Source organism: Lissotriton helveticus, chromosome 7 (genome assembly GCF_964261635.1).
Source record: "Lissotriton helveticus chromosome 7, aLisHel1.1, whole genome shotgun sequence".
Taxonomy (NCBI): domain Eukaryota; kingdom Metazoa; phylum Chordata; class Amphibia; order Caudata; family Salamandridae; genus Lissotriton; species Lissotriton helveticus.
This window is the reverse complement of record NC_136068.1, coordinates 987962927-987990277: the sequence shown is the minus strand read 5'-3', so window position 1 is coordinate 987990277 and position 27351 is coordinate 987962927. Positions and strand designations below refer to the sequence as shown.

Below are 27351 nucleotides of genomic sequence, written 5' to 3'. Positions count from 1 at the left end.
CTCAATGACCTCGTGGATTCCTCTGCACGTCCTGGCACGAGGGCCAGCTGCTTCACACGGCACTTGCTATGGCAAACACCATGTAGTCCAGTACTGGTACTCCCCATCCCCTCCCACACGAGGAGTGGCTTTTAGCCATATAAAGGCATCCTTCTACAAACACAACATATATAACCAACAGGATCAAGCAGAGACCTTCCTTTTGGTTTGCGTGCCTTTTCTGCAGGACGGTAGACATTGAGTAGCCAGGTCCACCTGTTGGAGGCTTGATCCTTTCCCACCCCAGGGGCCACCGTGGTACCCCTGGAACTGCTTCGGCCCCCGCCGTCCGTCCCTTTCTCGTTGGTTCACTTGCCCCGCAAGAGCAGTCTTGGGATTGTGGGGGTTGCCCGTGAACTCTTCTCTGGCCATTTGCTCTCTCCCCCCTTTTTCATTCTTCTCTCATTTACCCTGGCCCTCCTGCCCCACTTTCTCCCTAGCCTTGCTCACCCCCCCACATACTTTTTCTTCACTTCTGTTGTCTCTGCTAGCTTCCCCCTCCCAGCGCCTCTACCCTGGTACCTCCTCCCCATCGCCCCAGCTCGCCTGTTCTTTGCTAATCCAGGCCAATGCGCCCCTACTCAACTTTACCCCTGTGCGTCCCTATAGTGCCCACTGGAGTTCTAGGTTTGTAGAAATTATAACAGCATTGTACCATACGTTGTAGCGTGGTAACTGTTAGGTTTTCCTTATGTGCAATATCCGACTAAAGAATTGTGAAACAAATAATAAGGTGTCGTGGGCTCAGTGCACTTGTAGGTCTCAGTGTCCCTGGAACTCATGGTAGCCAGATCCCTGACCTTTTACTATCCATGTGCCACCAGGGCAACTAGAATTATGAAATTCTGCGTCAGTTGTCACATAATTATGAATTTGCCGCATTTGGCACACAATCCATCATCATCTGCTACATTTATTGCAGATTTTAACAAACAAAATTTGTTTTTAACTCAAATGCATCAAAAGTTACCATAAATGCTTGGAATATGTTGCTGAGCACTGGAAGTCCGTTTGCAAAGTTTGTCGAGCCACCTCTCAAGTGCCTGTTTCTGTATTTGGGTGTTAAACGGATTCCAATCAGGGGAACTCTTTGACCGAATATGTGTAAAAATGACGACGTAATTAAAGTAACACCATCACAAAATGCGTTTCCATACGCCGCACAGAATGCATTTTCTTGACACAAAATGTACTTAACCCTACCACGTAATTCGGTCTTCTCTGCCGCATAATTCCGGTGGCTCAGCTGACATCCCCAGTCTACGCGGTCTAGTCAATGCATCTCAGTTTGCGCGCAGCAACAACTGCAGTGCTGAGAGCAGCGCTCGTTGAGAATGCCCCAGGGAGATGCTAACTCCCAAAGTTGCAGCTTCCTCCGTCGACCCGCACGTCAACAGCTTCGGATCCGCAACTCATTTTAGATGCAGGGCGACTCCTTGCTTCCCAGCTCACTTACTCTCCCACCTTGTTTTAGAGCCGCCTCCCTAATCCCCTTAATGCATGCCCGTTTATCGGAGGTTGCACGAGGGACTCCACGTCAGCGCGCCTCGGAGGGCCGAGAGGACGAGGATTGGTCAGATTTCACAGCACTTCAATCTGTGGCCAACGGTGAAGGCCAAGGAAGGTCGAAGCTGGACTACAATATGAAAAAAAAATTGGATACTTTTTTTTTTTTATTATAGGGCTTAATCCAGGGGGAGGAGGGTGGATTCAAAAGCCTGGGCGGACGTGAAACCTGTCTTCTGTTTAGATGCACGCGGGACAGTGGTTTGAATTTCAACGGCAAGGAATAAAGTAACTACCTTTATTGCTTCAGGCTACAACTACTGATCAAAGACCGCGTTTCTATATTAAAAAGCTTGAATAATCCCAGCAGCCGGAACTCCTTTAAAGAATCCAATTTCCTTTATTTATTTTTTGATCAGCTTGAAAACACTGAAACATTTCTTCAAACATTCTTTATTTAGCACGTTTCTAGATTACAAGACTTTTATTCAAAAACGTTTAATCTCGAATTTGCAAGCAGTGGTGAAAAACCAGACATAAAAAATACAGTGTTTGATGGGGTGAAAACAATAATACATCAAAAAAGTGATGAATGCGTTATGAATGCAGAGAAGGGTGATGGAACGCCACCGACATTCTCGGTAGTAATAACTGATATTATGCATCCAGAAGATGTGAACGTGAAAGCACTTAATTAGCATAGGCTTCTAAAACGTTTCCTGGTACCCTTTTACTGCTAGTGCTTACTGGTTGCCTGAATGAACTTCTCTAAAAATATGCTAATTTTCCTAAATATTTACTCAAAAACGATCAAAGGTTTGCAGATTGGTACAAAGTCCTGATTTTGCTATTGGATACAAACACAGAGAAACATGCAGAATTTTCCAGAACATCAGTCGCACTGTGCTGACACACACCTTATTATATTTGTGGATAAAGGAGTATCAATTATCCTGGCTGTAGACAAGAAAAACTAAAGCCTAGTGTGTTTCAAACAGGGTGGTGCATGTGTAAACTATTTGTTGGCTTTTAACTGGAGGACAACAAAAAAGGGGAGGCGCCTGGGCACCTAGCTTGCTACTTGCCAGTGGCCTCCAGTTCCTGCTTGTTCCACTCTGATCTAGTTGCCGCCTTTTGACCAAATGACACCTCTGCTGCCTGGGTATTTTCCTCTCACTGTTCTTCCCGCCAACAGAATACCTGCCCACACCAGGACCTACTAAATGCAGGCTGCAGTACAACCAGACAGTGGACGCCCACAGAAGATGCGCAGATGGCGCACTAAAGGCAGGCCAAAAAGAAGCCCCCATCTGCTTCTGGACCACACCCAGTGCCAGAAACCTGGTCCCATGACCATCCAAAGTAACATCACAACCACAGCCGCCAACGAACGCTGCCACTACTCCTCTGCGACACCGGCAAACACACTGCTGCTACGCATTCCTCAGCATCAAGGTAGGACGTTTCTCCAGCACCTATTGCAATTCCACTTGAGACACCTCAGATGCGGACACCACCATCTCCAAACAACCGACACACGCCGCCACCACCAACCTGCACCAACTGTCCGCCATGCTCCTCAATGTCCGATCCCTCTGGAAACACGCCACTGAAATCTGGGACCGCCTCAACAGCTACACATCAAAACCTTCTCTTCCTGTCTGAAACAGCTTAACCCAGCCTCCAGCCCAGACATCGCTACAGCCATCCCGCCCGCCCCAGGACCAAACTCACAAACCAGGAGGAGGACTCGCGATCATCTACGAAAACACGATTGACTGCACCACCTCCACCGACTCCGATACCAACCTCATGGAACACCTCCACTTCAAAATACGAAGACACTACACCACCCTTAACGGAACCCTCGCCTACCATTCCACAGGCCCCTGAGCAGAATTCTGCAACCACATTGCAGACTTCATCGCTTCCCTCGCCATCAGATCAACCAACCACATCCTTCTCGGGGACCTCAATTTCCTCCTGGAAGACACCACAGACCCTAACTCTAAGGCACTCCTCGACAGTCTAAGCAACCTCAGACTCACCCAGCTCATCCAAGTACCAACCCACACAGAAGGCCACACATTCAATCCTATTTTCTTCTCCAACAATAGGATCACCACCACCCACACTGTCCTGCTTACGTGGTCCAACCACTACATCATACATTTCAAGATAACTGCCCACCAAGGCACCCCATCCAAAAAAGCACCAATAAGGCACTGGGGCAAAATATCTTAAGAAACTGGATCAAGACACGGAGGAACACCTACCCAACCACATCGGGAACCTCAATGTCGAAACCAAGCTCTTCAGTAAATGGCTCCACGAAAGCGCCAACTGCACTGCTCCCACTAGAAACAAAACCTACAAAAACAACAAAGCTGGTACATGAACACTCTCATTGAATGCAAGAGCCAATGCAAACACCTTAAGAGAAAATGGAGACTCAACAAAAACACCACCGCAAGATCCACATACAAAGTCACCCTCAACCTCTACCACCAACTCAAGACACAAAGAACAAGCATTTACAATGCAACGGTTTCGCCTTTGGAAAAGTTTGAGCTATTGGCATTGTAAATGACAAAATTTGTATTTATGTGTTGGTTTTGAAAACAGATAAATAAATGGCATTGGCATTACATTGCCAATAGCTCTAACTTTTCCAAAGGCGAAACCGTTGCATTGTAAATGCTTGTTTATTATCAAATGTACCTGTGACACAATGTAATGTTTTTTAATATTTATTAGAAACTTGATATGGTGTAAAAAAAATAAATAAATAACTAAGCGGTACTTTGACCAGGCACTGTGTTTTTATCTGTACTATATATATATATTTTTTTAATAAAGAATGTGGTCGTGGTATTACAGTTGAGGTGTCTTCTCTTTTGAAGCGGAGTGATAAAATTAAAGTGTGGTGCGTATGGGTTAATGTGAACTGAATTTCCCTAAGGGATTGATACTTTTTTACCACTAGTAGTAGTGCCCTGGTCCCTTGGGTTTGTGGGGCCTCCTCTCTCTTTATTACAGATATTCTAAATTGGTGTCAAGTTTCTTCTTGAGTGTCTCATTTATTACCTCATTGAATACAACAAAAGCTTAACACTATCCTCAGATGAGCCTAAACTGCTCGTCCACACTACCACAAAAGAGCATCTAGGATTATTAATTTAAGACCTGTAAACCAATAAGGGTTCAACATAGTGTACCTCTTTCTGGTACACTACATAAAAAGCCATCTACACCTATACTGTGCAATAATGTGTCACAAATCACACTCAGATGTCATACCCAATATCTGGAGGCTAGAACCATAAATTACCCATCATTTGGAAGCACTGACAATTAATAGCTGTGGCTTGTGCAAAGGCTTTGAAGAAGCTTAACGAAAATTTTGTTGTTCTACCAACTTTTTATTGAGTTGTTTGTATCAAAACAAATTGCAATCAGCCCAACGCATTTCGTCCCTTAGGACTTCATCAGGGCTGAACAATGAAAAGAATCACTTATCAACACGTTTTGTACGGTGTTGTCCCATGCCAATGTCCTCCTAGAGTCAGATCAAGTATGTTGGGTGGTATAGTACCCCCAATGTGATCTTCTTCATCCTTGTCTAAGCCCCTAATCCACAGGCAATATGCCTGCTCAGAGGCTCAGAAGCATTGTCAAAGCCAACAGGCCTGGGCTGTGGCAGACAGTCTTTTGGCTTTGAGTTAGTGTTTTGGTTTGTCACTTTCTTTGTAAAACCCCAAAATTATATGCATTGTTGTAATAAAATCAAACCGTCTTTGTTAATGCCAGACCTAAAAAAGAGAAGAGCAAAGTCCAGAGAGAGGCTTGTTTGTTGTAGGTCTAGAGTTACCCATTAAAAGAAAATGCAATGCCATGCCTTAAAGCGGGCTGCATGCCAACCAGCATCAGCTCATCTAAACAGCATTCAAGTTCATACGCCTGATATTTCCAGGGAAAGGGTCGAAGGGAAACTTGCTGGGGCGGTTCACTCCAATATAGTGAATCTGTTATGGCAAATTCGTGTTCTAACAGCCCAGCTGTGGAACCACAACTGACAGACACCCTTGGACCCACAGGTGACCAAATTGTGTGATGCTAAGGCAGAGACACTAGAGCTCTTCCTGGCTGAAAGTCCGCATCCAAAGAAACCCAGGAGTGCTTAAAAACAGGTTAATCCCCAGTTTAAAGCGCTGTAAAACAATGCAAATATTTATTGGGTGTATTGTAGCGTTTGCTGAGTTGTACTCGTTTTAATGACTTTGGGGGGGATAACAGGCCGAGTTAGCAGGACAGCATTTAAGCATGTAGCGTGCAGGATGCAGCCATTTTGGCAGTAGATGTGTTAGACCAATGGGGCTATGTGGCCGGTTCTACAGATCGTCGCCTGCCCCCTAACAATTAACCACGTTTTTTTCGCTCATGAGAAAGCCTCTTTGTTGTAATGCCTTCTGAAATCTCTTTTTGTTAAGGTGCAATGTTAAAATGACATCACAAAGGACCATTCATCGTGCATTGCTTTTTGATTGAAAAAAACACAAATGTTCTTTCTGCTACAAAATGGCTTTTTCCCATAATTCATAAAATGGACTGCAACAAAGAAAATGGCTTCACGTGATCAGCGTGTGCTTGGCAGTGCCTCACAGCCAGCCAGGAGTGGGAGTTTAAGAAGTTACAATGTATGCTGGTCACAGCTTCACAACGGACAGAAACTTGGGATGAAAGATGGCTTTATTCTAATTACATGGATCTGCGACCCCGAACAGCAATTTGATTCTAGTGTGTGGGAACGGGGGTGGGGGGGGGGAGGGGGTAGTCCTCTCTCTATTGTAATATATAACAAAAACACCACTAAAATGAAACATGCAGGCACTTCGCGACAAGTTAATGCGTCATTCTGCGTGTCTCCCAGTGCATTGTCACTGCACAGGAAATGCATGTCTGTCAGAAAGAAACACATGATGCATCGTGTCAAGTTTTAAACATGGCATTTTTTAAGAGTTGCACATTTACAAATAAGACCGCATGCACGTGCAATTTAGCTCAAATGCAACTACTTATGGGACGATGACAGCATTTGAGGCTTTGTTGCATAGGTATATGCTATTGTTCACCAGGATATCAGATATAATTAAACCATTACTGCATTTTTACAGGTTTAGTGTGTAGGGGAGCAGTGGTCATCAGTGCAGCGGCACTGGAGCCCAGTGGTGAGAGGGGCCCACTGCACCATAACTGTGGATGTATTTTAGCACCAAACTGGTTAACGGGGGTGGTACCTTATTTGCATTAGAAACCATGACACCCTTCAACGTCACGCATTGTTTACAATTCGAACGTTTCTAATGAAAACATGTTTTATCTTTTGCTCCACCAAAGTAGCGCTTGGTCCAATGTCTAACTTTTAAAGCCGGGCCACCGCATGAAAGATCAGAGAAGAGGCCTCTGCGCGTAGGTTACTTAATAACGTTTTGTAGTATGTTAGTAGTATAAAATGTACTACAAAAGCAGTATATGACTATGCCCCAACATATTTTCTAATTTCAAGTCACAGCCAGAAGTGTCCACCCGTGGGTTTCAGGGCTCTCACGAGAGCTGCGACGAGTCCTGTTTTTCGGGGGCAGTCCCTGTTTTAAAAAAAAAATCAAAATGCCACCTCTATTTTGACGTCTTGTTCCGCGCAGATTAAGTCATTTCATATCTGGCAGGTCCAACGTTTTCAATATGCTTTTGGGCGCATTAAATATTGCCTCTGCTATGTGCGGCAAGAGGTAGCTGTGGGATGCATAGGTGGACAGCCTCCACCTGCTCATCGCACAAAGGCCTCAAACAACAGGTGGATTTTCAAAATGGCACCGAGCGTGAACCGCCAGAACCTCCTCTTTCACTTTAATAACTACAAAACGTGCTGTAGGAAAAAGTGGCTGCTGGCATGAGCTGCTGCAACTTTCTGTCCAGCTCTAAAAATACTTTTTGTTTGTAGAAAATAGTGGAAATATGACCCCCCCCCCCCCAAAAGATCATGGGTGTTATTATATCTTATCATGCCATCAAACACCCTGAAGCCATGTTTAAACTGTATAAATATAAAGTAACGTTGTGACGCTGTACCGTCAGTTAAACCCCCTGTGTTGTCCTTTGTGCACCAATCTAGCTTGCTTCACTCCGTTGCGCTTTAGGACTGCGCTGGCAACAGTGTGCCTACCGCTGGAATACTCAACCCCCCCACCCTTCTTTGTTTTACTTTTCCCCCTTCACATAGAAGACACAGTATTGACATAGGGATTAAAAAGTGCCTTAACTTGGTGGGGAAGTGACTATTTTAAAAGAGATCGTGACAGAAAGTAAGTTTTGTCTCTTCGTTTTTGGTGTAAAAGCCTATGGGACGATGTGTAAAAAAACACTCTCGTGTGTGGGATCCAGTCTGCTACTGTACTGAGTGAGCACGTGGCCTCAGCACAAAGGCAACAGCCGATCCCAGGGGGGCTGCTGCCAGCTGTGGAGAAAAGGGAGAATGCACAACTCGAAACATCACGAGAGCAAAACAAAGACAAAAAACAATCGCTACAATTAGAGAGGCGCGCAAAACAAGACAAAGGGGTTGAGTGCAGAAAAGCACTGTAGGAAATAAGATTAGAGAGAAAGACAGATGTTGTAATTAGTAAATATTGACCGCTGTGGAAAACTTTCAGTGATACAGGAGGCATACCAGCTTTTTTATGGGGACAGCTGTCGCACTGTGGGTGCAGAGACAGGTGTGGGCACGCACGCGTGAGGTGGCACAGAGACCACGAGGACCCGTGGGGCGCCAGGGCAGGGGTTACTCACACGTGTCCGCAGCGGGTCCTCACGGGGCGGCACAGCACCTCCAGGCACACGGAGCAATAGAGCCTATGGGACGATGTGTAAAAAAACACTTGTGTGTGGGATCCAGTCTGCTACTGTACTGAGTGAGCACGTGGCCTCAGCACAAAGGCAACAGCCGATCCCAGGGGGGCTGCTGCCAGCTGTGGAGAAAAGGGAGAATGCACAACTCGAAACATCACGAGAGCAAAACAAAGACAAAAAACAATCGCTACAATTAGAGAGGCGCGCAAAACAAGACAAAGGGGTTGAGTGCAGAAAAGCACTGTAGGAAATAAGATTAGAGAGAAAGACAGATGTTGTAATTAGTAAATATTGACCGCTGTGGAAAACTTTCAGTGATACAGGAGGCATACCAGCTTTTTTATGGGGACAGCTGTCGCACTGTGGGTGCAGAGACAGGTGTGGGCACGCACGCGTGAGGTGGCACAGAGACCACGAGGACCCGCGGGGCGCCAGGGCAGGGGTTACTCACACGTGTCCGCAGCGGGTCCTCACGGGGCGGCACAGCACCTCCAGGCACACGGATCAATAGAAGGCGGAGGGCTCGGGCTCCCCGGAGTCCCCCAGCGGCGGGTAGGAGAGGACCGGGGGCTCGGCCTCCTCCTTCCCCCGGGCCACGCTGCCGATCATTGAGCCCATCGCTCGGCCTCTGCCCTCCTTCCGGTGCTTGTGTCAGCAGAGAGGACGGTGGCCGCAGTGCCCGGGCCCCTCCTCGCCTCTCTCCCGCTCTGCTGGGACCGTCGCTGCTGAGGTGCCCCCCTCTCGGTTCGCTGGTGCCCCCGCTGCTGGTGGTCGGGCTCCTGCGCAACGAGAGCTATTGTTGTGAAACTGCAGCTGCTCGCTCGGCCGCCAGCTTTGTAAACACAAGCACGTGAAACCTGAACCCAGATGCCCGGCAGAGCCCAATGGGCCGGCCGGGGCCTCCCCCAGCCCCCCGCACAGACGCACTGCTGAAGCAGCAGGCCCACACCTGGGAGCCAGCCTGTCCTCAAGTAACTTCAGCTCTGCCGCGTCAGCTGGCACGCAAAGTGGCAGCGGCGGCCCTCGCGTCACAGCACATAAAAGATCATTTTCATTTTAAACTAATGAGTTTATCATTGGCAAAAAATCACACTTGCAAATTATATCCCCATGTTAAAAGTGTGCATATTTGTCTTAATTGCATGTAGGTTTTTACCCCTGCTTCATGCATTCAGTAACGCTCTCCCCCGGTAAGAGGCATCGAGACAGGTCACTAGTACGTCAAATAGGGACATGCATTTCCTAGATCGACAACCCCGCCCACGGCCATGTGCGCTCGAAAAACATGAAGCACGGGGGGGGCGGGAACGGACAGCGGTCTGGTCTCTGGGTCCGGTGTGGACGTCAGGAGGGAGCGCAGGCTACGGAGAGTACCAGGGGCGCCCAGGGGACAAAGAGCGGTGCGAGCCTCGCTGGAAACGCGGCTCGCACCGAGGCTGTGCTCACACGCTGCGGGACTCATGGGGGTGCCTGCAGCAGCCCGGGTTAGGAGAGCCAGTGTGAGGAGAGGGAGGCGGGGTGGAGGGAGCAGGGCAGGCCGAGCAACTCCATTGTCTGCCGTGAGCCGGGTGACTAATCTTCCGTCGTGGGACCCAAAAAAAATGGCGGCCAGCAACTCCTGAATTCTTCAGATTGGGGGCGTGTTTACAGGGGCGGGAACGGCGCACAGACAACAGGAGGGGGCGGGAAAGGGTGGCGGCCAGCAACTCCTGAATTCTTCAGATTGGGGGCGTGTTTACAGGGGCGGGAACGGCGCACAGACAACGGGAGGGGGCGGGAAAGGGTGGCGGCCAGCAACTCCTGAATTCTTCAGATTGGGGGCGTGTTTACAGGGGCGGGAACGGCGCACAGACAACGGGAGGGGGCGGGAAAGGGTAATCAAAAGGCAGAGCACTCACCTGGGAACGCCCAGGGAAAAAATCTCGGGAACGCCCCCGAATCTGGTCCGGCCTTGACGGACAGATCTCTGTTCCAATGGCTAGCCTCCATTTATGGAGCTAGCCAATGAGACAGGGGGGCGTATTCCAGAGTCCTTACTAAAATCAAGAGATTTCTCTGGAGGCGGAGCTAAGAGCTCCGCCCTCCAGCGAAACCTAAAAAGGCCCTAGATCTCAGACTCTAAGCCAGCTCTAACAACAGCAACAAACTCTCTATGATTGTCAAGGGGTTTTCCAATACCGCAGCTGCCAACATTATCAGATCTCAAGCACTCTGCAACAACTTCTCAAACTTCTTCTAACAGAAGACTGCCAAGATTTACAATGAAATCGTCCGACAGCATACCAATACGAACTGCCCCCAACCAGCCGGACACCTCCTTCATTGCCAAACAACAGCTAAGCAACTGAAAGCCCCTCTTGCACGAAGAAACCACTGCCCTGGTGAATACCATCCACTCAGGAGCCCCCTTACACCAATACTCCCACTTCATATACAACTTTGGGAGAACAATCAGCTCCCCCAAGCTCACTGTTATTAACATCTGCATAACCACAGCCACCTTACTATCTTGCTGGAAAAATGCAAAAGTCAACACCCTATTGAAGAAACCAACAGCAGACCCCAACACCCTCAGCAGCAGCAGACCCATCTTGCTCCTGCCTCAACAGCTAATTTAATTGAAAAAGTCATCAATACCCAACTTGCTGACCACCTAGAGCTCCATCAACTCCTAGACAGCTCTCAATCAGGCTTTCGCACCAACTAAAGCACAGAGACAGCCCTTACTGTGGCCACCGATTACATCAGAAGCATCTTGGACAGAGAAGAAATGGCCACACTCATCCTCCTCGACCTCTCCGCAGCTTTTTATATGGCCTCCTACAAGTCACTCATCAGAAAGCTTCAGCACTTTGGTATCTGCAGACTGGCCCTCAAGTGGATATCCTCCATCACAGACAGAACTCAATGAGTTAGACATCCCCCTACACCTCAGAACCCCAGAAACTCATCTGCGAAGTCCCTCAAGGATTATCGCTCAGCCCGACCCTTGTCAACCTCTACATGTACTCCATGTAGACATCATCAGAGCCCATGGCATAAATATAGTATCCTACGCTGATGACACTCAGCTCATCCGCTCCCTTACCAACTCAATCAGCATTGCCAAAGGTAACTTCGCCAACTGCATGAGAAACATCGCTGCTTCGATGAGAAATATCTGCTTCCAGCTCAACACAGAAAAAACCAAAGTCCTAATCTTCGGCAACAACCACTCCACCTGCGACGCTTCTTGGTGGCCCTTCAACCTTGGTCCCTCACTAACTACTGCAAACTATGCCAGGAACCTCTGGATCTTCTTGGTCACAAATCTCTCCTTGAGCAGACAGATCAAAGCCATCTCCTCATCATGCTTCTACATACTGTGTTTGAAAGATTTTCAAGTGCATCCCACTGAACACCAGACGAATGGTCACCCAGACTCTTATCACAAGTAGACTTGATTAGGGAAACATCGGAATCCCAGCTCAGGTCCTACACGGACTCCAAACCACCCAGAATGCTGCAGCCAGACCCATCCTAAACATCCCTTGAAATAACCACATCTCACCACACCTCAACAATCTCCAATGACTCCCAGTCCAGAAAAGATACAAGTTCAAGCTACTCACCCACTCCTACAAAGCTCTCCACAACACAGGTCCAAGCTTACCTCTACCACCACCTCAACGTCTACCAACCCACCAGACACCTTCGATTTGCGTCCCAGGCAGGAGCACACCTCCCTCACATCACGAAGACTGGAGTCAGATTACGTTCCTTCTCTTACCTTGCAGCCAGGACTGGAAGTTTCTCCAATGTGAGCGAGGTGAAAAGCTTATTGAGTGGCATTTGCATAGCACCTCAATGCCTCATTGTGCATCTGGGTGGTTAAGTGGCTACTCTATATGTTGGGCCTGGTATGTAGAGTGTCGTTTTATGCAGTGTCACGGGGGGAGGGGGGATGCTGGTATCCTGGGTGGGAGTAGAAGGGGGCCTATGTAGAAAGTGTTCAGGTGAAGTGCATGAGGTCTGTGTGTGGGGTATGGGGTTCTGCAATGCACTTCTAGCTGTGATTAACACAGAGTGGTAGTCACATTTGTGTACATTTGTCCTCTCTGGGCAGATGGGTAAGTAGCTATCATAATGTTCATATTTGGTAGGTAACAGGTGGATTTATCATCTAGGAATAGACCAGACGTCAGATGTTGAGGTTTAAAGGGGTTTTCTAATTGTTATGCGACGATCTAATATCCATATCTATGCTTCAAGTTTGGCGAGGAGTGTATGTTGGATAGGGTCGGGCATGGGAAATAGCATCTTACTGCCAGGAGACTGGAGCATAAATACATAATCTGTTTAGGAACAGCCAGATATTTAATGCCCTTCTGAGTTCTAGGTGATAAAAGATGTTGCTAATCGAGAAAGTTTCAGTTCTTGGTTGTCAGAGAATGAAATACAAGCAACATACATTTTTTGAAGAGAAGGATGGCATGGTGTCAGAAACCATTCAGAGGTTCCGAAGCCTCAATTGAGGTGACTGAGTTAATTTGCTCCTGATGTCCTGGGGCAGAGCTATTAGGACCATGAACACTGAAAACTAAGTATGCCCCTTAGTGCTTGACCCACATGGTATTGAGACGAGCAGTCTATGTATTAACCAGGGAGGTGGTGCGGGGTTATAGACCTCATAACTCAATGACTCACAAAACTGTAGCTAATAAATCAGTTGCCCAGCAAAAGCCTTGTTTTTATAAGAAAAGTACTTTTGTCTACACCCAACACAGTACTAAAGAAAAGTGGTCATGGCAATGCAGGAATATCTAAATCACTATGGTGAAATTAGACAGGCAACATATCACCGTGATGGAGCTCTTCATCTTGCAAAAATGGCTACACACAGAGTGACTGTCCTTACAGAACTCTGTTGAAGAACTGCGTCTTTCTCCAACATGGGGCGGGAGACACTAGTTCAATAGTAACACGCTTCAGTGTGAAGTCACTAGGGCCATGCTAAGCCATTTACCTCCTCTGGCTTCTGTGAGTGAGGTCCTTCTTCCAAGGCGTGCAACAGCAGTGATCCCTTCGTCCTGCCTGCCCCCTTCTCTGGCACGGTTTTCAGAGCTGTTGCAGTGTCTGGAGCAGCTGACAGGATTACCCAAAGTCTCCCACGCTAACGAGATGAGAGTCCACCCCAGCTGCTTTGTGGATTTGGGGCAACACCTTTACAGGTGGGTGGTATGCCTGGTCTCAACAAGAGAACAGGAACTACGAGTTGCCATTACAAGCAGTTTAGCGTGTTGCTACTCAGTGTGCTACATTCTCTAGTCTGAGGACTCCTACATGCTTCAGGAATGGCATTAATAAACATTGCTTGTCTGGCAGGCCACCACTAACCTCCATTTTGTACACAATACTTATAGAGGAAATACAAATTGGATTCCACTGTGCACACAGTCGTCCTTTAGACACACCTTTGGCTCTTCCTGCTTAGAACAAACTCATTGCCATACATGCATGCAGTATGAATATGTACTGAATGCAGAAAAGGATCTAGTTTCAAACGACTGACCAGACACTTTTCAAAGGTGAGGCCAGTAGGCCATTTGCAGACTATGCACAACAGTTACAAAGGATTATGCTGTCACTATATAGAAAAACGCTGCAACCCCAGTCTAGAGCACTCTGGTGAGCTGACAATAGTTGTGCTTAACTATGGGGGAGGGGGGCACACTGTGTGTGCAAGGTGCACCATTCTCTCGCACTGGACCAGCAAAATATCCCTAGCATTCAGAAAAATGTTAAGACGAACCTGCTCAATTTCCAGAGGAAGTTTCAGAGTATTTCTACTGTGATTCATTTGAGATTTGCCACAGGATTCTCTTCACTGCATTATTTAGTTTAGCAAAACTGACCTCATACACTTTAATGTTCATGTCCTGGAAATCTGTCATGCTGCAACTGCACCAGACATTTTGGAGCAAAATATCCAGGGTTTTGCACCCTCCATATGCCCCAAATGAATCCTAAAAGAAAGCTCAACACTGGGCAGGTACCAGCCCTCACTGGGCTAGGACACATTACCATCACTGATAAACCAGTGTACAAGCTTGACACTGAATGTGTTTTTGTAGGTCATCCAGTAAGCAGTCGTACACACTCAGCCACTCTAGACTAAGCAAGTGCAAGAGTACATCATCCCAGTGAGTGTTCACCCAAAGACTGATGTCTCTGTTCTCCTAAAAGCCCAAGCACCAAGGAACCTGTGTAAACACCCAGTTCTTCCTCAATCTAAGCAGGAACAAACTACATATTTAAATCTATTTTTAACTAAGTCTAAAGATTGACTACTTTTTGTGATGAAAATGTTTGGTATCAAGAGTTCATGTTTAAATTGCAGCTTTCGCTGAACAGCAGTTATTTCAAGGGCTCTCACAATTCAAAAGAGATACAAACATTTTAATATTGTTATGGTCTAGAGTTACAAAGTGTCACAGAGATAAATGAACAATGCATTTGTAATTTACAATACTGGAAGGAACCACCATCGCTGACTGGACTGTGGGTGAACTCAGATAGCACTAAACAAATGGGGTCAAGCAATACCCTGGATGAGTAGGAAGAGTTAGTTGTCCAAAACAGAATGAATAGATACGACAAATCTGCCTATGAAATAGAGGAAAAAAGTACCTCTACAATTAAACAAAAGCCCAGGACTTCATTACACAGGAAAACAAGCATTGGCGGCAACAACAGTCCTGGCTTTAATGTGCTAACAGATGTAAATACAGGCATGCACAAATACTGTTTGAATGTGTTATATTTACACATGCTGTTTAGCGCATTGAAGTCACTTCCATTGGATTTGACGAATCTGGGTAAAAAAGCAGAACAAAATATTGTTTTCTGTCCAAAATGCATGTAGTAATTAAAGAATTGGAGAGCACAAACAGTGGGCCAACTGAGTGTACTTTAGAGATTTAAAATAGTTCCTCATGCAATCCAATGGAAGTGGTTTCCTAGAGGGCAACATGATACACCAACCACTACTATGATGTGACAGGGAAATACAACTCTGGGTCAAGACAAACCCCATGATACATATATTGTAAGAAAATGGTAACAATAGGCAGTGCATATAGCGGGAAACATCGTGGTTAAGCCACGTCTAAAAATTCTAATTGGAGATGTAATAGCTAAATAAGCGGATTTTCACAACTTAACCGATGTTACCATACTGGATGGTATTCACTTCAAAGTGGAGAGCGATGTGTACCCAAGGACAACCTGAACTGATTCTGAATACAGTTAATCATTGAATGACAAGGCAAAATAATTTTATTCTGAAGAAGACCCTGTAGTAAACATGCCACAAAGGCGTAGACGTTCTTGATAAAAAAAACCTCAGAATATGTATAGTTTACCAATGTTTTTTTGTAGACCATACAGTAAAAAGTCTGACAGGAAGTCTTCCAAAAAAACAATACATTGTGTAACTGAAAACAAATGAATGTTAGCTTATTAATTACAGTGTCTTTCACCAAGGCATGAGTTTATTGGGTAGGCTGCAATTATAGAATTATAATCAGCCATGACCTAAAATTTTGATGTTTATATTTGTATATCATAAATACCACAATCTGTATATGGCATCCTAGGATTTTTTTTGATCAACATTATTTTGATTACAAAAAATGTAAAACAAAGTGAAATCATTTTTCACGTATAGTAATCTATTAAAGTGAGTATCAAAATGTGGTAAACCTATGGGGGTCTAAACACATTTGATAAAGGTAGAAGGTACCCACTAGATTAGCATTACGATTGTAGAACAACGGAACAAAGAAAATTAAAATGTATTAGGTTGGGAATTAGATCGTACATTGCAAGATAAATAAAAATGTACAGTTGTATACTTAAGTATTAGTTGTGTACTGCAACCCTAGAGCGTAAGGACAAACAATGTACAGGAAACTTACAACTACCGCACAAGTTAAAAAAAATAAGCACACATTTTATAGCAATAAGCATGCACAAATAATTGTGTCCATTTACAGCAGAGTGATCGAACAGCAGTCACAGTGAACTTGGCCTCTACATCACTACTCCAGTTCCCACTTTGTTCGTCTGCCAAGGATGACCGAAACAAAGTGTAACTCCTTGCAGTACCTGAGTGTTATGGCGATATCTCTTGCATTTTCTAAACCCGGACCATATTTCTGGCAAGAGCCAATTGATCCCAATCATATCTACTCTTCCCTTTCCGATACTTCACTGCCTTCAAAAATCGAAACACCTACTCAAACATACCACATTAAATTTAATCCACATTGCCACATGATAGCTACTCACAAATCACTCTATGCAATCTCTTTTCCATACTTATTCAGCCCACAAACATGTTGTATACATCTATGATCTTATCACTCGACAGCCTTCACATCCTCTTTCCAATAAACAATTCCTCAACACCCCCTCGCACCCCCCCCAGCACATTTTTCGATGAGCTCATACGTGGTACCAAAATATCCTCCACTATTGTTTCACTCAATCCCACTGAATGCTGAGCGATCATTCACAAATGCACCGTCCCTGCCACGCTTCTCTCCTTCCACACAATACACTTTTTTCTTAATTTCAAAAGTTTTTATTAGAGGTTTTAGTACAAAATAAGCGGTTGGCAAGCATACATGAGCAGAATACATCGTAAGCATTGCAATTGTATATTAATTACGGACGTCAAGTAAAAAGGCAGGTGAATATTTATCAGAGAGCTCAATAAGGCATAAATACCTACGTTGCTGAACCGTATAGTGGGAAAGTAAAAAGAGAATAGGAAGCAAATGGAAAAGTAAACAAAAGGTAGAGGAGAGTGGCCAAAGTCAACAGACGGGTGATGTAAAGGACCTGGCGAGTCTAAGTAGGATGAGTCAGCAAGACAGCACTAGAAGACATGGATATCTTGGTTGTGAATCAGTGTAAAGTGGTGTTGGTAATATTTGCGAAAAAGGCATACATAGTCATATCTCAGGGGGGTGTTGATCAGTTCAAGCTATCGATCTAGTCTGTTCCATAGAGCGTTATTAGTGAAATCCAGGGATACTAGGTAAACAGGATGGAGTGTGCACCCCTAATGTATCTCAGCCATTCCCACCATGTGTTATTGGAGGCATTCCCCAGTGATTTCCAAGAGGAAAGGAGAGTTTTATGAGCCAGGGTGAACATAAAATCGATTAGAAGTAAGTCATCCCGCTGTAATCCAGTAGTGAGCGAGGGACTAAAAACGCCACAGTTGGAAGACGAAAAGTTCCTAGGGAGACTAGTTTTAAAGATGTCATCTATGGTGTTGTGAACCTTCGTCCAGAAATTGTCTAGCAGGTGGCAGTCATACATTATGTGGCGAAGGTCTGCATTTTCTGAGTTACTACTCCAGCAGGTATGTTTGTCTATGAGCCCTAGAGTGGCCAAGTGGTACAAAGTCCAGAAGGTTCAGTGAAGAATATGTAGTTTCGACTGGGCAAGGTTTGGGATTATTTTCTCGGTGAATGGGGAAGCCCACAGTTTTGGCCAGTCAATATCCGACAGGTTAGGTAGTTTGTCTTGGGACCAGTCAGTGCACCACTTCTAGTAGAGCCACATAGCAAAGTAGTTAGTGGTCTGAGCTTGGCATATTTCTTAGATGTCGAGTGTCCGTTTCTCTTGAATAATGTTAGGAGAATTGGATGCACGGCATCTTTAAAAGGGAAGCATTTGTGTTTGGAGATGGCAACTTTGAGTTTAAGGAAGTTATAGAAGTAAGAGGGAGCAATGTATTATTTTATGTTTAATATCACAGAACGATAGAGGGTTTAGTCTAGAGCCAAGGTAACCCATCGTACAGATTCCTTTTAGCCTCCACGAACTTCCTATGAAGATACTGGGGTCACATTTAATATCCTTATAGAACCAGATAGAAGTTTCACAGCTGACAGTTGCAGATCGAGATATAGTAAGAAGTTTCTAGTGTGTTTCAAAATCATGTTGTCAAGAATGTTATGATCTTTGGAAATGGTTCGGAGAGACATCAGTGAGAAGTCTCTGCAAACAATTGTTTGAAGGAAAGCCAAGGAGGTCTGAAGCCAAGTGCCTTATCCAGCCATTTCGCACTTTGAGTGGCCATAAAAGCTAGTTGGTATTTTCCGAAGTCTGCAAGATTATCCCTGCCTATTTGTTTGGGTAAACAACGTTTTTTTTTACAGAGAAATTAGTTTTTTTTAGAGTTCCAAAAGTATTTGCTGATAATGCAGTCTATGTTGTCGCAAAATTCACCCAAGTAGGGGATGGGGGACATGCTTGTAAGTAGTTAACAATCAGAGTGATAACCATTTATATGGATTCAAGCTTACTCCGCCATATCAGGAATTTTGGTGACCAGCTTTCTAGGAATTGTTGTACCTTTTGAAGAACCAGGGACTCGTTATATTGTATAGATTTGGTGAGGTTATCACAGAATTTGAGGCCTACGTTTTTTTTAAAAGTGGGTTGCCACGCTATGCCACAGGAGCCTAGAACTCCTTTGGTGAAGGTATTGTTATGTGGACTGACCTCAGACTTATCCTTATTAAGGGTATATCCCGAGACCAAGGAGTATTCATCGATCTTGGCCGTAGTTTCAGGGATAGCAGTATCTGTGTGTTCTGTTATTATTAGGATGTCATCTGCGTAGACCGTAGTTTTGAAGGATGTGCCATTAATGTTTACCCCAACTAAGTTTTTATGATCATTGAACAAGAGCAAAAGTGGTTCAATGGCTAGTAGGAAATGAGGGGGGCACAGAGGACAAGCTTGTCTTGTGCCTTGTTTGAGTGGAAATGAGTCAGATAATACTCTATTTGACCCGATTTTAGCGCTGGCTTTGAGCATAGGGCCATTACCATCTTTATAAATGACTCGCATAAATTGAAGCAGGACATTGTGGCCTTCAAGAAGGCCCGTGCAACTTTAGCAAATGCTTTTGCAGAATCCAGTGCTATGGCTACTACTGGTGAGTTTTTGGTTTTAGCAATATGTAATGCATAGCTTAATATCATTGGAGAGCCTGCCTTTGAGGAAACTAGCTTCATACAGGCCAATCAGGAATGGTACCATAGTTTTGATTTGTTTAGCCAGAATTTTCACGTAAAGCTTGCAATCTAAATTAATGAGCGAAATTGGCCTGCAATTTTCAGGAAAGGTGTGATCCTTCCACTCGTATTTGAGGTATAATTGCTTCTGCAGTGGTCCACCCAATTTATCCGGTAGGCCTGGGTGGAGTTCTGTGCACTGTGCAGAGTTCTGCAAGAGTTTGGAGCGCGTTAGGTCGCGCTGTTTACACAGATTTTTAGTGCTGGGTGTATGAACCGAGCTGGAAAATCTGATCAAGTGGCACCATGTGCTGCACATGACTGTGCTGCTTTTTTCTGCGGCTCGAGTAGATTTTCTACTCGAGCTGCAGCTTCCTCAAGGTGAACTGATGATTTCTCAAAGTGAGCGGTTGACAACATCCGCGACTGCCCGGTTGGAGAAATCTCGCTGGGAGGGGGTTTAGCATTGGGCTTAATTGCTTGCGCTCAGCAACTTAACGTTGGCGAGAGCGAGGGTGGAAGAAACTTCGCTCTGGGAAGTTCTTCAGAACTCCGTGTGGTCCGCGGACTGCGGAAAACTATGCAAATGGACCGGAGTTTACCGCCCATGCCTAGTATCCAGTTACTGCATACTCATGAAAGAGGCCTAATAGAGGTAGTCGCAGCTCATCCATGAGCAATTTATAAAATTGAGCAGTAAGGCCATCTAGCTCGGGGCTTTCCCAACTTCAAGAGATTTGATAGCTGATTGCAGCTCCAAATCGACAATGGCCTGATTTAGTTTATTTTTCTTTAGATTTATATAGCACGAACTTGACCCAAATATATCAGAGCGCTTTGTGTTAGCCCTAGTTGCGTTACATATGGACACATTCATTTTGTTAGGCACAGGGAGACTGGCGTTTGGAATCTAGTTTAGGGAGATTGAGTTTGTCAAGGTATGTCAAGCTATACGAGGAATGAAAACAGATATATTCATTGTACAATGTTCAGTAGAAGTCTAGAAAGACATTGGATATTTTATAAGGATCTAAGCATAACTGTCCCTCCCTGTCTCGGATAGGGGTAATTTGTGAGCGGTTTTGTCTGCACTTTAAGCAGCGGGCTAGAACTTCACCAGCGGTGTTGCCAGCGCACAGGTTTGAGTTAAACTTTGTCACCCATTGACCAGCCCTGGTGCTCAAGGGTTTATTAAATTAATATTTTTTCTGGTTTAAGATGTACAACAGGAGGGTGCCCTTCTCGGAGTAATGTTTAACTTCTGTTTAATTCTGGTTTCCAATTTTTCCATCTAGGTGTCTGCAGATATGCGTTTTGTCTTGTAAGAGTTCAGGGTTGAGTCTCCAGGACTTATCAGTTGGGGTAGTTGCAGCCCAGTTTAGCGAAGTCAAAATGTCCGAGTGATCGGAGATCACTTGGGGTTCGAAGGACGAATCAGATATCACACAATACGTGTTTTTGAATGACTTTCAGCATACGTTATCATTTCACTCACATGATCTATTTTATGAAACCCAATAAGATCCACGTGACATGGTCTACTATTTTTCTCAGCAAAATCTTTGAATGGGTGCTATTGTTTTAACTGCAAGATCACAGAGACAACCACAACCCGCTTCACAACTGCAATCTGACTATTGATTCTCTGCTTTATTAATGAAGCCAATCAACTCATGGACAAAATACAAAGCTGATCCCATTCTCCTATACCTCTCAGGGACCTTTAAAACCACTGCCGATCAAGTGCTATTTTGTACCCTTACAACCACATGGCCACATCCAAGTAATGTGCTTACATGTTTCATCTCTTTCCTGACAGAAAGGCAACAATATTTTTAAAACAGGTTGTGCACATCGCCTTGATCACACCAGTCATGCGAGGGGTATTACAATGATTTTCATTTTGCATATGGAACCACTAGGTGCCTCCTCACAAAGGAAAACATTGCCCAAGATATGCAACTACATTAATGTCAGCCACCGACACTAAGCATTTCTACAACAGAGTCCGGACACTAGCCAACTCTGGATGACCGTGGCTACTTTAAATTGAAGCCCACCAAAACCTTTTTTTTCTCAACAATTCATTAACAGTTATGAAATACTCATAAGACTGCAGTATGTAGTTGCAATTGTCATTTTGCAAATAAAACCCAAAAGTCCATGATAAAGGTATAAAGAGTAAACTCGGAACCTGCAGAGGGCTGCATCCTTAATAGCACTTGGTACCAGATGTCAGTCCCAACTGAAGCTATTTCATCACACATTTATTCGGGGGGATGCTTCTACCCGATCCCACACTGTAAGATGAACCCCTTATACCATGAATCAAACTACTTGTCTGCAGACTCAAACATAATCATGGCTCCCCCTCACGCACAAATTAAACTGAAGTTTCTCTGCAAAATCTATAATGATTTATACCAGGAAACCTTGAGTACCTCACGAGGAAAAGGCAAAAGGGCCCATGCACACAGAGGAGTTTTTTTTTTCTTCACTATGGTGCATGTACGGTTGTGTGGTACCTGCATGTTCCTCTTCGAAATTAATAGCTATTTAACCAGTTTCCTATTCTGCCACTAGGTGGCATAACACCAACAAGTTGAGAAGGGGTTAGCACTAGAAGTGGGCAGAACTCGTGGAGTTTCACTCGGAATTATGTGTAGTTACTTAAAAACTCAGCAAGATTCCGTGCAATTATGCGAGTACCAAAATAGGGTACATCACGCTGCACGCGCTGATGTTTAGCACAGGAGCTTGTCCCGCATTGCACAATCAACGCGAACGACACCACGCAGCATACCAGCGGGCACTGTTTCTTTCTGCCGCTTGAGCAGATTTTCTATTTGAGCAGCAGCATTCTCAATGTGAGTAGTAGCGAACTGCCACGATGGCCCGCATTTAAAAATCTCGCAGGGAAGCGGTCTAGATTTCAATTTTCTTGCTTGCGCTCACCAACTTAAAATTGGAGAGCCGCGCACAAGAAAAAACTCCACCATGCAGCAGTTGGCAAAGTTTTTTCCAGCACTTCGTACATCGTACTTCTGGAACTCTGCCGGATAAGTGGAGTTTGCCGACCACCCCTAGTTAGCACGTACAAATGTGTGTTTAAAACAGCCTTCGATAAGAGCTTCCAACTCCTGTACTCTTATCTGAAGTGAAAAGAAGCATTAGGCAGGATATTTTCATATGCAGACCCTTCGTTTTTGTTGAAAAAGTTCACAAAAAGGTTTGCGATTCCTTGTGCGGGTCCCAGAAAGACTGGCTAGAAGAATCTACATTTTGCCTGGGTAATGCCAGGGCTAAAGGTATCAGACATGCCAAGGAACAAACTCAGGGCTGGACTTCAGAACCTATTTTTTTTTTAGATTACTTAAGGTCTACCCTTATGCTTAGTGCACAAAGAACAGGGTGTATTCCCAATGATTTGTCACTTGTGATTCTCTGAGGCAAAGACTGCAAAATATCTTCCTGGCAAAGAGGTTTGTTCGATCCATTATACACCTCTGTACAGTGAGGTAGTGTTGAGAAAGGTGGGGCAACTTACATGTTTAAAATCATGGTTTTTGGTGTGTCAAAACAAAACAATTAACAGCGGTCATTGGTACCCAATTTATTGCAACTCAGTTACTCATTCTTGGATGGATGAAAGGCTGACGGGCTTGGGGGGGGGGGGATTGAACGTGTGACTTACATGATCGAGTAGAGGGGTGCAATGTTGGGTGGAAGAAAATCAGGTAGATCTAAGGAATCCCAGTGGTGAAAAACTGATCACAGAGTCTAGGGTGTGTTAAACAGGAAGACACCAATGATGGTATTGTTTGTTTGGATCATCAGAGTGACAAAACGCCAGTCCTCATGGCTCAACTGAGCTTCTGATATACAAATATGGGGTGTGTTGAAAGTCTACAGGTTAGGACAAATCATGATGAAGGTCTGACGTATGGATCAGAAAACTCTTCAACATGTATTTTTAGACCTGGGTTTGACAGTGCAGCTGTCTAAACAGATTTATTGTTTCCGCTATACAATCAGTGAGCTTTGGGGTCACACCCCTTTCAACCATCAACATTTTGATCTCTTTCGGTGTTAAGACTTTGTCAATCACATTAACGCTCTGTCAACTGTATATTTCTTTTTCACCTAATGTTATTTGTTATTTGATTGCATCTTTCCACCCCAAAGAAATGCCTGTATTGCAATGCATGAGAGAATAATTTACATATCCCTCCCTCTGTCAGCACTGTAATGCTAGCATGAAGCTAGCATGTGCACGTATAAATACATGCAAGCAAGTTTGTCTACAGGATATAACACAATAAAGCCAGACCTAATGCTTGTTTCTGAGCAGGGGAAGAATCAGAAGCAAGGGAAAGGTGGGGGAGTGGGAGTGTAAGGGTGCTCTCCATTATCTGAACGAAGTTCAATGGTGTATGACATGCAGTCACAAGCAACCTAGTGTACAACATTAAACCCTATGATTGGCTGGTGGTTATAGTTTAAAGGTCAAGAAAAATATTTCAGAAGTCAAGAGTCACTCCTGCTTTAGGTGTGGCAATAAAGGACAGCATTGCCATAAACCAGTCTTGCTGGGTTGTGGGCATGATACCTATATCAGTGGGACCTGGCGGGCTACATGGGTCTAACTTTCCTGTTCAGTTGTTGAGAAGCCCAGGAGTAATGAGGGGTACACTCATAGGTGACGTGCCCTTCAAATGCATTTTCTTCCTCGTTTTTAAAACCACAAAACCACATTAAATCTGTACTCTGTTGAAGTCTCTGTGTCCAGTTGGTGTATATCTCTATATTAGATGGCAGCCTGCAATCTATGTATAAAAGTCGGTCTATAATTTCGTTGTAATCAACATCTTTATTTTTTGGAAGATTTAGGTAATTATAGTTAAGATATAATCTCTCTGCATGTTTCTGTACATTCTGAACGACAGCGTTTTAAGCACTCTGATGTATTAAACTGAGGCGAATATCTTTTTGCAACAAATATCTAACTGCTGTTTGGTGTTCAATTTTGCACTAGCTATTCTACTTTTATTCTTAATGTTTATAAACATCCTATCTCTTTCGTATGAAAAAACAACACACCAAGTATTTAAGTAGTTTGAGGGCAGGGTAATTGTGTGGCCATCTATTATAAGGAATAAAGTACCCCGCCATACATTATAAAGATAATGCAAGGCACCTTGGAGTTCCATGGCTATATAGATGAATGTGTTCTTTTTTAAGTGACCATATAGAAGAATGAGGCCAAAAGCCTCAACATGGTCATGGAACTCTGACATGCAATATGATTATAATGTATGGCAGGGGATACATTATGTTATTGGAACTACCTCTAACGCAGGCCATTCAAGATACACTACCTCTGAAATAACAGAAACCACAAAACACAAGATCAAAAGAGTTAATTGTAACAGCTAGCAAAATACAATTATATATTGCATCTTTCTCTAACTACCACTTCCTCCATCACTATTCATCACACGCCTCAAGAAAAGAATAGAGCACTTCTCTGGTCACTCCCGCATGACACAAAAACACTTCCCACACAAGATATCAAGAAACACAATACTGCCAACCACGGCCTGCCGATGGGGAAGAATGTTAACCAGCCAAAAATGCACATTAGTGCACTACAATGGGGTATGATGAGCCATGTAAATTCTACAATACAATGGTGGTGCATGGGATATGACAAAGGTTTTTGAGCAGTACGCAGCAGAGAGGAGGTAGCTGCCCTGTCAGTACAATGGATTCCCATTGAAGTACTCACATGTCACACATACGAGCAGTGCTCGTACGATGTAGTCAACTGCTTTTCTCCAGCGTTCTGATGCACATGTCACTGCCTGCGGGATGATGATTTCAGCTGCGACGTAAAATTGCAGCGCGTAGGTGATGAATATCCCAAAGGAGTAAAGGATCTTCACTGATTGGTAGAACCTGAGGAGAAAGAGGTGAAGTCATACAGAGAAAATAAAGAGCAACCTTAAGGGATAAGCAAAACCTCATACATTCAATAAACCTTAATCTGGCTTTGTTCAAAAAACAATATGATATGGAGGAGCGGAGATCGAAAATAATTACAATAAAGTACATTTAATTACTCCTATGCATAGGATCTTAATCCCATCAGATTCAATCGTATTTTTTAATAAATCACATTCAGAATTCATTTGTTGCAGTCCACTGTGAGGTAACCGTAATTCACAAGTGAGGTATTAGCTACACCTCAACGCAATCTTTTTTATGTGCAAATCAACAAAAATATATCACTTTAATATTCAATGGATTCCTCCTTTTCCAGTAGTCTACGCATTTTGACCCTTCTATTTGGGCCTCATCAGGACCGGGGTACGAGGAAGAACTTAGAAATGTCGTCTAGATGTCACAAATATTATGGTAACTGCCACTCCTGGCGCTAAAAAGCTTTGCCAAACTGGATTCTCGGTCCAGTCTCATTTCTGTCATAGTACAATAAGTATGGACAATACTCCAGCTTACTTTTTCATACTCCACGTCTAAGCGGAAAAATGTGTGCCAAACTATACTCCTATAGTATACGGCTCTCCACGTGTGTCAGGAGCCCTGCAACGCAGAGTCAACAGAGGTGAAGCTAATACCTCACTTGTGCATTAGGGTTACCTCACAGTGGATCGCAACATACTTTTATGAACGGACACAAAAATTTGGGGTCTAGGAAATTATTATTATTTTTTATTGTAATTTTGTGTTTATTATAAATGTTTGGTGTAAATATATTTTTGATGTCTATTTAATAGGGGAAAAAATCAAAAAGATCATTGGTCTCAAACAGATATGAAATAAGATATGGTTTTGACCTGGAATGAATTATGAATGTGATTTATTAATAAATACAATTGAATCCGATGGGATTAAGATCCTATGCACATGGGTAATTAAATGTACTCTATTGTAATTATTTTTTAGATTTGTTCCTCCATATCATATTGTTTTTTTAACATGTTTATAGCCCAGAAAGTGCAGGATGAATTGGGCAAACCCCTTATATAATCATGTGATGTAATAACACTTAATCTGGCTTTGTGGCACCTCAGGCAATTGAAGCACAAATACCAACACACAACTCTGCTGATGCATATCAATTCAGTCTTCCTGCGGCAACACTATAATGCTATTGTAGTACTCGATAACACTCTTGTGGTAAATAAATAATTAAATACCGGTACTATTTTTGATTATATTAACAATAACAGATAGCTCAATAAATAAGAGGCAGGATCCGATGTATCCGAGTTGAACAGGCTTTATTCAGGCAAAAGGGAAGGGACTGGATCGGGACAGCCTGAAATAAAACAGGAAGGAAGGCAGCTGCACCATTTCATTAACGGTGCAGTGTATATATAGTAAGACATTTCAATTACATTACATACAGTAGGCGTAACTTGTGACAAGCGTAAGATAAGAAGACATGGGCGTGAAAAGAAGGCGTGCACAGGGCGTGCACGTGGACATGTGATGAGAACGTCACAAAAGTGTCATAAATGGGCGGAAACATGGAGGGGGCTACCTGAGAGCAGCTGGGACCTTTAACCTAGTGGTGCGCGCAAACGGGCAATGACGTGTTACCGGGGAGAACTGGGGCTATGACTTCTGCACTAGAAGAGGAGACTAAAGTCTGCGGTGTCAGGACGACATGTACCTATAGCATATCTGGTATCTGGTGTTTGGAGTACATGTTGATAGAATCTAAAAGTTATCAGGGCAAAGGCTACTTGACACTAAGGCTGGTGCATGCATATATTCTACATGTATTGCGTGT

At 44.2% G+C, this 27351-nt stretch overlaps 1 protein-coding gene across 1 annotated transcript in view; it reads right to left on the bottom strand.

The window, feature by feature from the left end:
• LOC144769497 (proton-coupled amino acid transporter 1-like) overlaps positions 1-27351 on the bottom strand; it is a 469650-nt gene that overhangs the window by 49078 nt on the left and 393221 nt on the right. Inside the window, exon 10 of the mRNA XM_078653627.1 lies at positions 25321-25490. Within this exon, the coding sequence (XP_078509753.1) occupies positions 25321-25490 (170 nt within the window). The remainder of the gene's footprint in view (positions 1-25320; positions 25491-27351) is intronic.